Here is an 18,310-nt window from a genome sequence, read left to right as displayed (position 1 = left end):
TATTGATCGCGTAGAAACGAAAAGATTCTCTTGGTAAGTGTGAAAAAACAAATGAAAAATAAAAAATTTTGCAAATTTGAAGCATAAATCAACCCCTATTATAGTACCTAATTAATTTGTTAAAATAATATAATGAGAAGATTCATCTCGTAATAGCAACAGTATCACTGAATTAAGAGAATATACTGTTTCGAAACGATGAGAAGGATAGAAATTGAGCACGCGTTTACGTTTCATCGAGTTCCACCCTTATTCGAGGACGCTCGAGGCCGCCACTCAAGAAGTTTGCATCGCATCACCGTGAAATTTCGCAAAGTTTAAGCATCGCGTTTTTGATTACTCGTAAACTTTTTTTTCGCGTCTCTAGTAGCGGTCTGTTTTCATCTCATAAAAATCTATCGTGACAACGAAACGAGCCTCGCAAAGATGGACTTAAAGTCGAAACGTCGCATTGAAAAATTAACTACCCTCGTCGTTGAAACACATCCATCCCCTTTGCATCGTTCTGTTGTTCATCTCTTGGAAAAAAAGAAAAAAATGGAAAAGTCACAGTCCACGGGATTTTTATTTTTCGAACGACACGCTCCAGTAAGTTCCTTTCTTTTTATTATTTTCACCGTTCAATTTTACATCATGTGCAATTGAAAATAGGATACCGAACGGTACGGTATGAATAATGACCCCGATTTCATAGCCCTAGGTAACCGGCATGGCAGTTTGTATCCACATAAATTAACTATTCCATCGGGGTCAGTTTTTCTCGGTCGAATTCATGTAGCGGGACAAATCATTCGTGTAATCGAATTATCGAGAAATCAATGGACTATGATAAATATGCATGCGTTTACGGATCCATTTAATCATTTTGATCGATTGTATCTAGAGGCTCTTTCATTGTATTTCTATTGTAACCATTGTTGCATATCGTCTGTCCGGTCAGGAAACTTTAGACCGTATAAAACGCGAATGTAACAAAATGCCTATTAAAATTTCCGATTTTATTCCATGAGATGTTCTCGTTGAATGTTCATGCAACGTTGTTAAAATAATGTCAAAAAATAAAGCACGTATTTCGAGTTTTTCACTAGTCGTTTAAACACATCATTTAATTCACGTTTCATCGAGTAACAACTCGGCTCGTCAGAAATTCCCCTACTTGATTTTCATCTTGTGGCCTAGAGATACAATTTAGACGCAAGATTTCTTTCCCTCTCTGGCGCACGTTTTTCAGATGGAAAACCCTGTCAGTTCCGTTTTCTTCGGGTGAAATATTTCCTTGGTCGTCCATGCAAATTACCGTAGAGAACGGCCAACGGTGAGATATGAATCGTTATTAAAGCAAGAAAAACGCGAGTGCCAAACAAAAACGAGGGAAAAAGAGAGATAGGGCCCGGTGTTATCGGCTGTCCTCTGACTCGCGAAACACATCCCCGTCGAACGATATGCGTTTTTCCTTAAACGACGCGAAACCGCTCGAACGCGCGTTGTCTGCGCGAGAGGCTTTGTTGCGATTGTTCCGTGGTACAACGACCGTTTGATTAAAAAGAGATTCGTCGCGGTGAATCGTCGAACGCGTACGCGAACCTGCGGCTTTGTGCGCCTCGTATTCGTCAGGATTACAGTCATATGCGGCGCGAGAACTTGGCAAACACGTCTGTCAAAACGCTTTTTTTCCTTTTTTTCCTTTTCTTTTTTTTTTTATCGAACCATACCCAAGCCGCGATGCAATTGGCGGGCACGACGATGCACCTCCAGCTATAACCTCCTACCTCCCTTCCCTTTTTTCCGTCCTTTCAACCCCTTCCATACTACGCTATTCTAGCGTGCTCATAGCTAGCCTCAATCTCGGCCATTCCTGCTACCGATCCGACCGAAACATTCCGATTTCGCCGCGAGAGACGGGAAATCGCCGCTCTTGAAAATTTAACAGTCTCGTAAAACTCGGCTACGCTGCTCAACGGAATTCACGAAACGCCCTGGAACGAGCCAATGCCACGCAGCTGGTATTATGTTATACCTGTGCTTAAACGGACTTTATTGCACTGGATGCCACTGGATCGGATTCAACCGTCAAACTTCGTAAACCGTGCGATCTGTTTACGAGATTCATCGTCGACCGGTTAACTTGTAGTAACCGCGATTTTAACGCGATAATGGGTGAAAAATTGTTCAAAATTCTCTCTTCTCCGGTGTCAAAAAATTTTATCTACTTTCCTACTATTCTCACAAGAGCTTCACACTTTGGTGGCGTGGAATAACGAACCCTTTCAAAAATTGTTAATTTTGTTCGAATCAAGTATCTTGCATTTGAAATATGCGGGAAAATAGAAAGATCTTTTATTTCACTTGGGTATTCCGAGCTGAAAAACCTGTATTCACTATTCTAACAATAAGACATTTTACCGATAAGTTTTCATCTTTCCCAATGCTCACAGTTATGCATCGGAATCGACGTCGTGGGAATTTCAGCGAAACGCGTTCTATAATCAACTGTTCCGTGTAATTGGTCACGAGCTTGTTGACGCTAAGAACCGGGCGAGAAATGCATCGTGCGGACGCATTTATTTACGGTAAGTATCGAGTTTGATCAGCGCGATGCGCTCAGCGGCGATGTAAAGAGGCGAAAGATGAAGCTGATAGAAAGCAAGAAAATACTTTGTTCACTCGTTGGTCACGTGACATCGCGTGCCTGGCATCTGATAGATCTATCGCTGGATCACGGATAGGTATCTGGCAAAATTTTATTACGTTTCCACGTGGGCTAGCAAACCTCTGGTCTTCTGGTTGCCGTGGATATCACGGGACGGTAAACAAGCGGAATAAAGACGATCAGGGCGTAGGTGGGCCGGCCGAGTTAACGTCGTAATGGAGAATAACATTGAGAAAGGTAAATTGCGAGAACGGCACGAACGGAGATCTCGAAGCGAGCTGCAACTTCTAATGCGCTCAAGCTTTTCCCACGCGAATGGAAAGTGGTTCGAGTGGAGGGAATGCGGATCGCGCGAGCACGGGACTTGAAAGCAATTAGTGGTTGTGCCTTCACTTCCTGTCTCGAATAGCTTCCTTCTTCTCTATTCTCTTCGCCTCTCCTATCTTCCGTTCGTTTTGTTTCGATGCTTCCGCTAAAGAGAACATCGTGGAATATCGAATATTGCAAATGAAGCGGCAGAAGCAAAGGGTACGCGAATCGACCACCTGACGCGATCCGCAAATCGAATTGCTAAAAGGTATAACCCGATAGAATCATTATGGTGAACGACAAGACGATTTAGATTGGTCTTCTTGCGCGATTACTTTGTCGATGCAACGCGTTGCTTTTGCGTTTAACGTTCGTTTGTTTCCTCTTACCGATTGACCAACCAGCGAGATACATATTAAGCTTCTGACAGCGAACCGATCGTAGGAAAAATAACGGTTCATTATCGAATCGTTGTTCGGGATATAGTAATTAGCGTCGGCGAGTTTCATTACGTTGCCCTGCTCCATGGAAATTGGGTAAATATTTTCGATCGAGCTAAATGAAATAACGATTCGATAAAGTGTAACGGGTATCGTTGAAAAATATTGAATTCAACGGCCGAGTAAACAGAGCGGCCGAGAGGACGGTGCATTTTGTAATTTAAATAACTGCAACAATTGCAATACACACTGCGCGAGCTCTCGAATATTCCCGCGATACTCTAGGCGAACGGGGAACGGGATATAATACGGTCCGTGACTAAATGAATCGTTGCCTATCGTGATTAATTGCGATCCTTCAAATATATATGTATGCTCGGACCTGTAGAAAAATCGGTCGACGTTGATTAAAACCGCTCGCGCCAGCAGAAATAATCAAATCAATTTAAAACGCTTCGTTAGTATTTTAAGTTTTCTGTTTTTCCAAGCATATAAATTATAATGCCGATCAACACATCCTATCTCCCAGTCTGTTACCTCTTTTTTTCATTTTATTCCCCCTGAGATCGATTTAACTTACGAATCAGATTTTCGTTCGTTATTTTCACCCCATCCCCTTCTTCGAACAGAGAGAAGAATCAACGTTTTTCTCTATGTGCGATTGAGTCGAAAAATGAAAAAAAAAAACACACAGAGAAATTAGTCAACTTCCGGAACGGAAGATCACGATTTAAAAGATCGCGAAAGAAGCGTCCGATTCATCGAGGGGATTTCGCTTGCCTGAAAACATTACATGATAAGAGGTAACTAATAGCGTCCTCAGGACAGATTCTCGATAATGATGGTCATAAACACGAGGAAAGCTTAACGTTCGTTAGCGACGAAGATCGTTTTCGACGATTTTTCTTCAAGGACTGAAAAATCGTACGACATTGACCGCAGAGTATAAGCCCATCCTGGCAAAAACGTTAATTAGGATCACGTGGACGGGAAAGCGGGCAAAACGCGTTGAACTCGTTGAATCGCGTGATAAATTCGACGAATAACGTCGAGAAGGAAGGCGAAGATCGGTAATCGAACGTTTCGATTAGTTAACGAATAAACGACGGATATTAAAAATAAATTTAAATTGTTTTTCTGGCTCGTTTTTGCGATGATATTTTATTAATTTCGGTAAATGTAATATTTAAAATACATCGTTAATCAACAAACATCGTTAAACTTCCTACGTTTACTGTATTTCATTTTATCGCCCATTGGCAATGGAGCATATCAATTAATTCGTTCATTCACTCTTCAAATATATTGAAAACTTTTTTATTCTTTTTTTTTCGAGTTTCCGATCTACGTGCTACAGAAGGGCACTGATTGTCGAAATGCGATTAAATTGCAAGGAAAACAGTGAACAATGCGGCTATTACGAGTGAAAACACAAGTAGTTAACTATAGCTGGTTCAATTACAGCTTTTGTACAGAGACACGATGGAACGCGTGCTTTCACCCCATGAATAACACGAACGTTATCATTGTTCCTAATCGCAAATGTTTTTACGTTACAACAAAGCCTACAGAGGCCCTACTACTGATGATGAGCGTGAAGAAAAAATAACAGTCAGCTGCCATTAACAATATATGAAAATACGTTTGATTAAATGACTCGAGACAGACAACGAATCGTCAAAAACTCATTGCCCCGTAACGAGGACGACGGTTCAATAAACCTAGATAATCGATGATCAATCCACGATGAACAGAGTGAAAGAGCGAAAAAAAGCCAACACATATACAGGGGACAGAACAGGGCGCATGTAAATCAGAAAGTACGCGGCCTGATTTCCAGCTACAGAAAATGAATTGTGCGTTTCGTGCTCGTTCCCGTGAATAAAATGTTACAGAAACGACTGTCAACGTTGGAATACACATCAATTTCGCATCCCGTCCATTCTTCTTGCCCGTTATGCAGAATGGAAATTTCGCGTAAATCGCCAATGAAATCTCCTGAACGAATAACGAAACGCAACTAACGAGGAGTGAACCTTCAGCTGGGATCAAAATAAAAAATGGGATCCAAGGAGAACCGATTGCTTTGTTTCGATATATGTATTATATAAAGGTGTCAAATATAATCAGAAAAACTTCTTCCACTCGGTAATCGCCCTTCAATCTTAATGTTCACCACCCTGTCTAACTCTTACTTAAACACGAGTAGTGCAATAATACATGTCTATTCGCTTTGAAAAAGAGACCGATGGAACGAAAGATCGGGGAAGGACAACGTATTCTGTCGATACCACAGACGCCTTGTAAAACAATACTGCATAGTTGGCGTCTATTGATCAAATGATCACAATAGGATCACAATAGGAACATGGCCGGTGCCGATACTACGCGTAGCACCGATTCGATTTGCTCATGTGTAAATGGGACCGGTGCTGCCTCTCCAAAGGTGCATTCGTTGCCTATAAACGCGAACAATTCCGCGAACACGTGAAATTGAACCCGAGCTAGTTTAGCAAAAAAATCAAATCCGTGGCGTATCATCTCGCCCAGGATCGATATTATTCGCTTCGATACGATCGCACGAGTTTCGATATATTTCCCAATCATCAAGTCATTTCTATCATCTACCTCATGTTTTTCTATCCGATGCGGAAATTTTGCCTTTTTGAATTTCTGCTGTCTCGTCATTTTCACGTGTTAATCGCTCTCGAGAAATTCAATTTCCAGGATACCGATGACCGGTCTAATTCTCTCTCTTTACAACCAGCCCTTCGTAGACGCAACGGCATTCGGCCCAGAAACCTACCCCCTTTCTCTACTCCTCGTCCTTTCCATACTTCCTCTCCTTTCGACTCCCAGGGATCCGCACGATCGATGTATCCGCGTTCCGGGACGCTCCACACCTCGAACGCGACCAGCTTTCGAACAACTTCGATCTGAATTCTTTCTCCAGCATCGAGACCAAGTTATGGACGCGCGATATATTTTCAGAGAACTTGACTGACTTGCCGTGGAATGTGATCGAGATACGCCATTACGTTGGACAAATGTTTGACGTTTCGAGTAATCGTCTCGGCTTCGCGGCGTCGAAAGTTTGCGAGCGAAGCATAGTTGGATATCGATATTGTGTTAACAATAATTTATTAACAATTTCGAAAGCGTAAGATTTGAGTTGCTGCAGTCTGTCTACCCGCGACAGGTAATCCGTTAAATATGAACAAATATCAGAAACTCTCGTCTGACGAATTCCAGCATCGAGTTTGTTTCTCGACTGTTCAACTTCAGTCGACGAACTTGAATGTAGTTTCCAGGTTAGCTTGAAAAGACCTTAACTAGAATAATTGGTTTCGCGAGATTTGGCTCAAATTCAGCGCGTCACTTCGCAGAGAATCGAATCCGTAGCTCTTAGAGCCCCCGCAGACTGCAGACTTTCCATTGGCCGATAATTTGGTCAGGTTCTTAATCAGTATGACAACGATTCGGTATCAGCCGATAAATAAGTTTGATGGGCTACATGATTGCATTAAAACTAAACTATCCATCTCTTTCCACCCTGTTTCTTCTTTCACCAACCCGAGTATTTAGTTGGCCCAGTGTGCGCGTTAACCGGCCAACCCGACCAAACTATCGGCCGATAGAAAGTCTGCAGTCTGCGGGGGCTCTTACAATTAGACAAGATGACAGTAACGTTGCGAGTTACCGATAATTGTGTTTGACGGAAACTCGAGCGAAATCGGATCGTTTCGGTCCACGTTGAATACGTTCTAACTGATATAAGCGACACGAGCTGCAATCTTTCATGCTTTAAAACCGCCTACGTTTCCGCTCGCTGCTTGCTCCGGTAAGTACTTACCAGTGTTAGGTATTTACTTACCGAGATCTGATTGTTCGTGTTTAGGTTCGGTGTGCACAAGCAAGGTATAAACCGAGTATCGAATAGGCACGTACATACGTAATCACAGCTTCGTTATTCGTTTCATTGAGTGTCGCTTATAAATGAGTTTCGTTATCTCAAGGCGATTTCTAGCAACTTCAATACTCTGATCAATACTCAATTTCTGCGATGTTTTCGACCGTGAGAGGATGCAAAAAATCAAACAAAATCCTATGCGCTTTTAATAAGAGATAATGCACGTTGCCAAAACTAACCAGCGTAGCTCTTCACGCTCAGATTCTTGTGGTTGTCCTGTGCACATACATATCTCTGTGCATAGAGATACGTAGGGTATTCCTCGTGCATTAAGTCGGCGTCATCAAGTATACACACGTAAACGTGGCTCTCAATTGGAGCGCATTTACGCGGCTACAGCCAGCCAGGTGCGCGCATTCTTCGTACACATAGCTCTTATACGGGTACACGCTAAAGCCCACGTGTACATACACACATACACATCTGTACGCGTTTATACTCGCATACCTTAGGTCTAATTCAGGGGGCGCGTACTGCTATCTCCGGAATGCGACCTTTCTTCCTGCACAGTTCATTTACCCCATTCGTACGTCCCGAATCGCGAGGGCGTTACATTCAGCGCGATATTCACTGCTAAGTGTTCATTAAACCGGGCTCCGCGAGTGTTAATAATAGCGGCAGACGTATATACGGGGGTTGAGGGTGGTGGTTTGATGATAGCGAGGCTGCCGCGAGGGGGTGCGAGGAGGTCAAAGGATCCACCTGCTGGTACGTCATTTTTCAAAAGACTCATATTTTCAGCTATATCCGCGAATTTGGGCCACGGATGAAACTCGTTTCTACTAATCCACCGCGATGCACCGTTGATCGATAGTAAATTTTTTATGAAAATGGAAAATACCATTAGAGAAAACAAACGAATTCGTACAAAATACGGGTTATTATTTTTACGTTCGAAAACGTCACGAACTTTCTCGGATGACCTAACACTTGAACCAGATTTTGCAACGTGACAAATTTCAATCACACTCTGCTTCCGAGTGGTTCGTGTGTGTTGCACACGCCTCGATGCACACTTTTCAATCATCCGACCTACGCTCTTCAACCCCTTAACGGATTCTGTAAATCCAGCCATTCGACTACCTCTTAATTAAAACAACTTTGAACGTACTTTGAATTCAATGCCCACTCGAGTAAGAATGATATTAAACGTGTGAGTCCGGCGATCGAAGAACTGTTACGTAAAAGAAAGAAGTAGGTAACGAATAATTGAGGTAACAAATAATTAATGAGGTTCGAACTAGCAACCATATGATAATTGCACGTTAAGTGGTTCAATGGAAGTAGTTATACCCTAGTATGACTCACAATAACACCAACTATTAACACTTTACTGCTCTACGATAAAATCGTGAAATGTCACGGGGATAAGTTTTTATGTTCGGTTTCTTTTATAATTTTGCAGAAGGGTTACAGTAACTTTTCATTTTAGCGGGATGAAAAAGGAGCTGACGTTGCATCGTCATCGTCTAAAGACGCAAGGGACTCCTCCAGAATCGTTCATACTTGTAATAATAACGATAAACGACCGTCTCGTATTCAACTTCGTTTTGATTGTTTAATACAAGCAAAGAAGAAGGAACTGTGTTGCCAGTACGACTTAATGTCTCTACAATCTCTTGCCAAGTCGTTTTCACAGTTGTGGAAAAGTTTACTCGACGGTCTTACGGTTTCTACCGATACTTGGATGACAGTTTAAACGTAGTTTCAAAAGAAAAAGAAAAAAAAACAAACTCACCAAGAAATATGTAAAGTACAATCAACTAACAGCAAGTGGTTTCATCTTGCAACCCTTATCCTGTTCGACGACGTAATCGATAACGATTAACGTTCTCATCGATGGAGACAGGCTAATGTGGCCCAAGTGTAACGAGCAATATCGAGTTCTATGAATTACTCGTTAATCTACGATAAATCACGCCCGCTGTCGATATTCGTGCTTCGAAATTCTTAAGGAGCCATAACTCCTGCGAAAGAATAGCTGGCTGTCGGCGGTGCGCTGTCGGTCGAAAGATACAAATTGAAGAATGTGCACCAGCCACCCCTGATGGCGGTCCCGAACGCCATATGTGAGAATGGAAGTTATAAGGCGCGTGGAAACTTGCTGGTATTCAGTATTCGTATGCGGCTATGTGTATGATTTAGAGACTTTATTGAAAGAAAAAAAAAATGATTCTCACAAGATTGCGTGGAATCAAAATGTAAACGTAAACGAATATGAAATAATTTTCATGATGATTAGGTGAATAACAAATTTGAAACTTCGTGTGATTGGAAAGTAGAAAGATTGTAATAGTTGAAAGGTAAGGGACGTATTCACAACGGATTGTCTGTCTGCATTCGTATAAGTCTGAGAACGAAACGAACTGAAACTAGACTCTTCGAATAACGTTCGAATCGATTGTCGGATTTAAACGTATACGCTATCAGTCCCTCGAGTACATTTCCCATTCGAGGCTATGTTCTACGACGACGACGTAGATGTATTTACGGCACGCGAAGGTATTTTTTCCTTGTTTGCTGGAAACAACGTATCGCGAAAACGAGCCATCGAAAGTATTTTATTCAGCAACGGTGATCGATCAGAATTTATAAATTAATTGTGCGTTTCAAACATATGGTACCGGCCGAGGTCAATACCCTTCCTAACGATACTATCAAGGTATCCGCTTATAAATGTAACAAAGATATATAAAAGCACAAAATGTGCGATGGTCAACGCGTCAATGGGTCAACGACCTACTCCTAAATACACAAAACAATTGAACAGGATCGAAGGACAGTTGTATGAATCGGAGGGACACAATTTATAGTCAACGATGCACAATTTCGCGGTAACACAATAATGATTTTCGTAGTTTTGCGAATATTACCCCGTCGATTGTTTCGATTGTCGATTGACAGTGGCTTGTCTGAACAAACGGGACGATCGTACGGTAAAAACTGATCGTATTTTAATAACCCGATCCACCTGACCGAATCGAGCGTATTTCACGAAGATTAATGAATCCGAGGAAGAGTTCACGATTATTGATTCGACTCGAACGAGCGCGACTTCTTATTCAACCCCACCGTTCACGCGATCGCTTCACTATTCATACTTTGATTATCGCGTAAAAAAAAGCGCGACCAAACCGTCTTCTAAAACCCCGTGAAACGTATACTTCCGTTTACCGGCAAATTGAAAATTCTTTATTCATGAAAATACTAGAGAAAAATCGCGTCGCGACGATAAGAGACTATTCTTTGAAGTTACGACTGGTGTACTCGGTGTTAAAACGTTTAATAAAGAAGATGAAAGTGACTTATCCTCTGGTTAGATTCTGTCGTTCCCGTTTCAAACGCAGCAAAAGTATGCTTAATATCGATCAATTATGATAAAAGGACGAGCGAGGAAACGCGGGGTATATCGCGTTCATTAATTGCAGATTCCTGTATACGCTGCTTCCGTGTTTCTCGTTTAAATAAAATTTAGCACGCGCAAACGGCCGCTCCCGATGCTAATTTATGTTAATTCAATTTCCCGCCCTATGAATCCTGGCTTAATTGTATTTTAATCGAAGCATACTTTTAAATTTCTCGCTCGTAGGAAACGAGACGACGTTTACACCGACGCCATTGAAAATTTCATCGACTTACTGAGAAACCACCTCTCATCTTCCCTTCGTTTATAGTTGTAAGATTAATCCTTGAACAAGATTTACAGTCCTCTGCTTTAAACACATTTTACGAAAAATTCTACCGAAAATGACGTGGATGGCGTTCGTGAAAGACAACGAAGACTGACAAAGACACTTTAAGAAATATCCTCCGGGAAAGTTGTCATCTATGACAGATTACAATATGATTCTAGACATTCATCTTGTATCTTCTACTCAATACGGTGAATGGAAACTTACAATTTTACCAAATAAGAGAAAAATTGAAAAAACATGGGAGATTTTCTCGCTGAATACCAGGCATTTATCGCGCGGGTACAATTCGCGGAGGAACAGTCTGTGTAGCGGTGAATCGTTTCTCGAAACCGACAACAGGCATTCAGAAGCATACGAGTCGCGGTTAACCGCGATTACTAATTAATTTCGAGCGGTAAGCTAGCGATTAACTCGGTGGTAGTACGATCTCGTAGATCAGGGACGCTTACGGATTGACAAATGTGTGTCAATGAATGGACACGACTACTTGAAGCGTACATTTGATTAGTCGAAAGCGCATAAAACACGTGAGATTAATAATTCCAACTCGAAGAGTCGATCCAGCAAACATTAATCCCTGTTAACAAAATTATCCAAGTACTGGAAAATTGAAGGATTTCATAAAAATATTATTCTAGTTATCATAACTGAAATCCATAAAGACGATGCTGTTAAAGGCTTTTAAATATTTCAAAACCGTTTCAAACTTTCACCACCATCGTGGTTAACTTCGCGAGATAAGACACCGCACCTTACTGTCATCCTTTATTCAGGATACGTATGCTCGTATAACGGCTCCCTCATCATCAATCACAATTAATATCAAAGCATTCTAATAACAACTGCAACTCTGGCTAACGCTTTAATCTTATCCATGTTTGATTAGCTTCGCGAATAGAAAGCGCGACGTGTCAAATAAATTGGACAGCGAGATGCATATTGCAACAACGTCGATGCATCTTCATAATCCGTAACCAACATTTATTTATGTTAATTTTCAAATAGAAAAAAGAGAGACGCGATGACTTGAGAAGATTTATCGTCACGAGTGTGACTTTTAATCAATTAATTGCCTTAACTCGATGAATTTTCAGCAGCTTTGTAAAATTACGTTCCCTTATAATCTGGGGAAAAAAGCGCGGAAAATATCACAGAATGGAAATAAACGCGAATACCGTGTCGTTCTCGAGTACGTTTTCACGATTCGACAAAAGGCTGCTTTTATTTACGTTCAACTTCGTTCCCTTATTTTCAGGAGGCGCCTCGCCGCAGTTAAACAGTGAATTGCACGCGCAATACGATGCCACTCTTTTGTGGCGGGAAGAATGTGCCGGAAGTAATCCATAAAAAATGCTACGCGTTCAATTTCACCGTGTACTCGTGTACACATTGTAGGAGTCATTGACTAGCGGACGGGCTCTCTTTTGTGCCTCGTGCCACACCACTCGAAAAGGTTAAAGTAATTTTGCGTTGGATTTCATGCGACAATCTCGTCTTCTGTTTACTTCGTACCGTACGTTTTCTTCCTCTCCTTTTATCGCGAAACAAAATTTCGTTTCGTTTATCAAGAAAGCCTTTGACACGGAATTCCTGTCTAACAAATTCCGATAATATCTGGCATGATTGCCTGGAAATAATTGACTCAACGTGTTCTCCAAATTACCAATTAACACTTTTCGATGTCATCGGTTATTGTCCGAAAGCTATTCTTAAAAACGAAATCACCGAAATAAAGCACATTGAGGATGAGTCAGCTTTTCGCGAGCGTAAAGGGAAAGTGTAATTCGTAAAGGCTAATTAAAAAACCCAGTGAGCGAACGGTGTCACAAAGGAACCGTAAAGCTCCTGTGTAACACCGAAATCTTTTCAGCGGATCTTCCTTAAAAAGCGAAATATGTGTCGACGAACTCGACAAAGAACAAGACATTTCAAAATAATGTAATAGCTCGACCGAGACGCGTCGAGTAACGATGAATTAGCACTTGGTTAAATCTCCTCGTAAACATGCAGAGTCATAGACAAAGGAAATGAAAATGAATGAAAAAATGGTACTCACCGAAAAATCCGCTGTTAGCTGCTGTCCTGAGGACGATCCGTAACAAGTAGATGTAGACAATCCATCCCCGCAGCCACCAATCCATGATGTTCACGACTTTGGCCCGGCCTGTTGCGGATGGCCCGTCGTCGATTCTAATCTAATTCGATCCACGTTGATAACGGATACAATATCGTTTTGATAATCGTGCGTTCGTCCCTTTTCCCTTGTCCCTCGCAAAATTCGATCTCACGCTGGTGGTTCGTCTCTCTTCCCTTCGTCTGGCGGGAAACGATCCGAGGCAGATCATCGAAATCGTGATGGCTCGCAACGATAACTGGACAGCTGTTATTATTCACGTGTTTCACTCGCGACGTTGATATGAAAACCGAGTAGCATCGCGAACGAAACAGAACGAAAATATCGTTGACGATTTCACGTGACACAACAGGCAAGTTTCGTTACACTACTTACGGCCGGACGGGTAAACAACGAATGGACTCGGGGATCGACGAACGTCGTGTTTACGGACCCCACGGAGTCACAACAATTCGCGAACGACCGAGTTTACGCGAGAGAACCGAACGTATCTCTGTGTTAACCGAATCGCGACCGATCAAATACTAAACCCGTGCGCTCTGCCGTCGACTTCTCGAGCCCTCGCGTCCCCCCACCCCTCCACCGTGGCCGCGCAACCACCGTTCACTACCCTTGTTGTGTTCTTCTCCCGATCGACCCCTGTGTCGCGAAACCTCGTTCGGTCACTTGTCGTTTACGTTTACGTTCCACTGGATAAACTTCTCTCCTCCTACTCCACCTCCTACTTCTCCTCCTCTCCTCTCTTCCTTCTAATCTTCGTCCTCGATGCCTTATCGGCAAGGCGGAAGCAGATAAGGAGAATCGGCTCTTTTACAGGAAACGACGTTCGCCCTGCTATTTCTGGAGCGAACGGCGCAGCCCGAGCGATGCATGGTTGGCGTGCACCGGTCACCGGGCTGCCACCGAGCGCAATTAATCAAGCTTTCAAGCGGTTTCTTGCAAGATCGTCTTCGTTGCAACGATCCACGGAAACGAGCCTCTTCGCTAGAAGCTTCTTCCACCTTTGAAAATCCTCTTAGGCAGCCAGGGACTCCGAGATTCCCGGGTGCAATCTTTCAAATCGACGACGAACGAAACGAACGATCGGTAATACCTTGCTCCGCTTTCACACTGCTTTTTCACACTTTGATCTTAACGAAGGAGTTCGATGACACTGTACGGAAAACGGTTATCACACGCATCATTAAAAAGTACACGTATGTACATATCGAGAACTGGATATTAGGAGACATAAAAGAGTCGGTTCACAATACCGAGAGGTTCTTAAATGATCTTCACGACCCACAAGCGAATCGACAAAGTACGTTCGAGTCGAAGCTCGAATAGAACATCCATCCCCGTTGTTTGCCTCTTTTCTCTCGTCAAAGACGAGCGAATTTCACAGACGGTCCAAGAACACCGGGAAGAAGAAAGCTCGCCGGACTGTTAGTCGAGGTTTCACGCCATCCTTTTCCCGAAAATAGAACAAGAATCTTCAGGCTGGTACGCGTTACGACCGCTCACTGTCCGTGGAAAAGTTTCTATAACCACCAGAGCGAAGAAGTTTCCACGGGCAACCACTTTTTCGTGGTCTGACTTTTCGTTCCGCGTCAAAGGTGAAACACAATCGAAATTGTTACGTTCATCCCGTTTCTCTTTTTCAATATCGAACAACTGCATCCAAGGTTGTCTTCGTGTATGCTTCTGGCGTTTCTATGAAATTCCTTCCGGATCCAGGATGTTCGAAGTCGATGAGGAAGCAGGTGGTTGCACCTGCCCAGCACTCGTCGGTGCGTTGATGTTGCGAACAGGATGTTGCGCGCACTGGTCCTTCGATCGGCGCCGCCATACGTTCGCCGCGTAAACACTGAAATGAAAGCAGAAAGAGACTAGTAGCTGGTGCGAAGAAGTTGGCTGGCGAACGTTCGCCAAAGAGGAGAAAGGAGGAGATAAGGGTGATACGGGTGAGAGAGAAGGAAAGGAGATAACTCGCGACTGGATTCGCGAGTAACGAGAAGGAGAAAAAGAACAAGAGAGGGCAAAGTCGAAGAGTCGAGCCGGTCTGAGGACCGGTTTCCTCGCAACAGATCGCAACTGGCCAATTGGAAATACCACTGACAATGAGTTCCCTGCTCGGACTCTCTTTACGATCCCGAGAGTCTGCCCTGAGACTCTGGTGGATCCAGTTCCAGCCGCTGGATTCAAGAATTTTATCAATCCGGTCTGGAGCAAGTTCTACCTCGACGTAATCATGGGTCGCGAGTGCTCAAGGTCGCGAAAGAACCGGACAAATCGCAAGCTTCGATCCACTGGTGCTGCATGAAAGACTATCATGGGAATTTCATTGGTAAAAGGTGATGAAAAACGTGAAACGATGGGAAAACGTTTCAGTAGCGACACAATGAGAATCGACAAAGAGCCAGAGACACAAAGGACAAAGAACGAAGACGATATCGAGAATGTCGAAACGATTTAGTAACTCCTTCGACGAGTCAGAGCTCGCAGAACAATTTTATTTTAATTGGAAACCCTCGTTCGTCGACGAACAATCGTGTCGCTGTTACGTTCAACGTCCATTGTTCCCTCGATCGACAACGACAAACGTGGATACATTTTTTACAAGGTCCGAGGGACAGATATCGGTGCGACGTTTACATTTTTCCCGGGAGGAATCGCCGCGGGACGAACGAGCGAAGCAACGCCATCGTTCTATGCGAACTGTCCAATTTTCGCTTCGAAATGACACTGACGATGCATAAATTTTGCATTTCCTTTCTCCCTTGTTTTTTCCTGAATTTTTTCTGAATTATCCCCTGAAAATATTGCACCGTGGTCAACAAGCGCGATCAACCAACGTCGCACGAGCATCGCGAGTATTATTATTGATGTTCTGTTGGCAAATATTACCGGTTCGATTAATAAACATGGCTGGCGACGCGGTTAATAATTTCACTGCTGCCTCTGGGAATACGAGAAAAAGCCTTTGCGGACGTGTCTTTTCTGCTATCGTCACGGAACGTGGATTCGCGCGAGGTAAAAATGATCGATATTTTGGATCGAAGCGATCAAAGTCGAGGCAAGTAGACTGATGTACGTTTGTCGCGTTAAACGAAACTCACCGATCAAAAATGGCCAGTCGGATATTGCATACCGTGCAGCAGTTTCGCGGTCAAAGGATCGAAATATTAATTTGAGGGATGAAAGGTGGAACATCGCGATCCTGTACGATTCACACTTTCAGCGAACAGAAAATAAGGGATACCTTACAATAGAATGTATCAGTGGGAATGAAAGAAAAAAGGACAAAAGTGGAGTCATCCTCTTTTAAGATCATATGGAAAACATGTTCGAAAAGGAGAGCGGTATTTTTCATCGGATCGTGCACGGATAATTTCTCGTTCGAGTGGAACACCAACGTTCCATCGGTCGGTCGTCTCCACCGGAAAAATTCTCTCTCCCCGTTCTATCGTCTATGGTCTCGTACCTTCCGATCTTCGTCCAGTTTCTGGCGCGAAGACGGCAAAGTTACGGGTCAAAGGAACAGGGAGATGTTGAAGATCGCGAAACACGCGCGTGATCCTCTCCCGAGCGTTCTTTAGCCGTCTCTCGTCACGTCCAGCGAGCGGACGCGATGTCACGCGACGACGTCAGACGTCGATGACCGGTCGCAATCCTCGCGATGACCCACCGCAACTTTTGATCCCGATTTTACATTTGATTCGTGTCCCGAACCGATTACGATCCGATCATACGTGTCACGCTGCGAATCGTCTTGATCATCGTGCGTGTGTCGTCGATCGGTTTCGTACGGAGCAAAGAGACAGAGAGTGTCAAAGAGGAAGAGAGTAGAGTGTCGCGACGCTGCACGTCCCACAGAATCACGATCCGCACTGGTACGCCATCGAGCGTTAGGGAAACTTCAGCAACCCTCCGACATCCTTCCCCCCACTATTTCAACCACCACCACCAGCGTTCTCCACTACCACCGCTTCCAGATCCACCACTACCACCAACGTCGCTCCATGTCAGTGCTACCAACACACACCAGCAGATCAACTGGGAACGTATACGAGACACGATACTCGTGCCAGCAGCACCGGTTCGGTTCTCCAGCGACAGACTTCGCGCGCACGCTGCTATCAACCCCTGGTGTCAGTGTGCGCGAGCGCACCAGGCACCACTCATCCCCCACCGGCTTTCTCGATTTTAACCCCCCTCCTCCTTCCCTGATTTTTCTTCACCCTTTTCCTTCCTCCCTTCCACCTCCTTTTTTCAATCCACCAACCTTCCAACCTTCTCACCCCTTCGGCCCCCTTTTTCAGATTACACCACGCTGCATCACGATTTCGTGATTTCGACGAAAACATTGTCGAATGGATTGCTCGGAACGCGATGTGTACCTCGAGGATACCGCGAGCGTTTCGAGGAAGTCCGTTCGAAGAATCCAGACGCGATCAACGCCCGGCAAAGCGGATAAAACGTACGGCTCGATCAACGCGAAGGAAACTCCGAACGATCTCGGTTCTTTCGAAATATTTTTCCCTGGAAAATATCGACGCGTCCCGAAGAGGTACCGTTCGAAGTTTCCCTTTGATTTCCGTTCGAGTGAGAAACCTAGGAAGGATGAATCAGATTTCAGTCGGGAGTTAATTCCCTGGACAAAAGAGTCGACTTTCTTTTGTGCATTGTTTCCTTCTGTATCTCCGAGCAAGAATCTCGATATTGAATTATTAATAAACGTGCAATATTTTTCTTCCTTTCAGAAGTTTATTTATTAGCAGAATTGTTTTATTTGAAAATAATCTTGTGGGAGTTTAATGAATTTAAATCGCTTGTCCTTTCTTGAATGAAATTGTCGGCAACGTATTAAGAAAAAAATACGTCGTTAAAGCATAATCAAAATATGTCATTCTCAATAAACGCCATTAACATCGTTCTCAATGAACTGCAGTTCCTTTTTAATTTCTTTCGCGCTACGTTGTCAGGTTGAGCTTGAAAATATTTCCTCGTATAATTTAAATGGATCCGAAAGAAAGCAGAACGGTTCCGCGATTAAATTGAACGCGAAACATTCTCGCTTTGTTTGTTTCGTAAAAGACACTCGTTCGCGAATCAATCCGGCTATTATTTAAT

The 18,310-nt window shown here is 43.4% G+C and overlaps 1 protein-coding gene across 4 annotated transcripts in view; it reads right to left on the bottom strand.

Annotated features, from left to right (window-relative positions):
• The window catches only part of LOC117600356 (Protein tyrosine phosphatase 99A), a 274,753-nt gene extending 260,996 nt beyond the window's left edge, over positions 1-13,757 (bottom strand). For 2 of the 4 annotated variants that reach the window (XM_034315695.2, XM_034315696.2), the window contains exon 1: positions 13,121-13,755. In XM_034315695.2, coding sequence (XP_034171586.1) covers positions 13,121-13,205 — 85 coding nt within the window. In that variant the 5' untranslated portion in view covers positions 13,206-13,755. Of the gene's footprint in view, positions 1-13,120 lie in introns of all 4 variants that reach the window. The other 2 variants (XR_004580435.2, XM_034315697.2) reach the window with 2 other exon arrangements.
• Between the last annotated feature and the right edge of the window lie 4,553 nt (positions 13,758-18,310).

Source organism: Osmia lignaria, chromosome 15, assembly GCF_051020975.1.
Source record: "Osmia lignaria lignaria isolate PbOS001 chromosome 15, iyOsmLign1, whole genome shotgun sequence".
Taxonomy (NCBI): Eukaryota; Metazoa; Arthropoda; class Insecta; order Hymenoptera; family Megachilidae; genus Osmia; species Osmia lignaria.
This window is presented reverse-complemented; position numbering and strand designations above follow the sequence as displayed.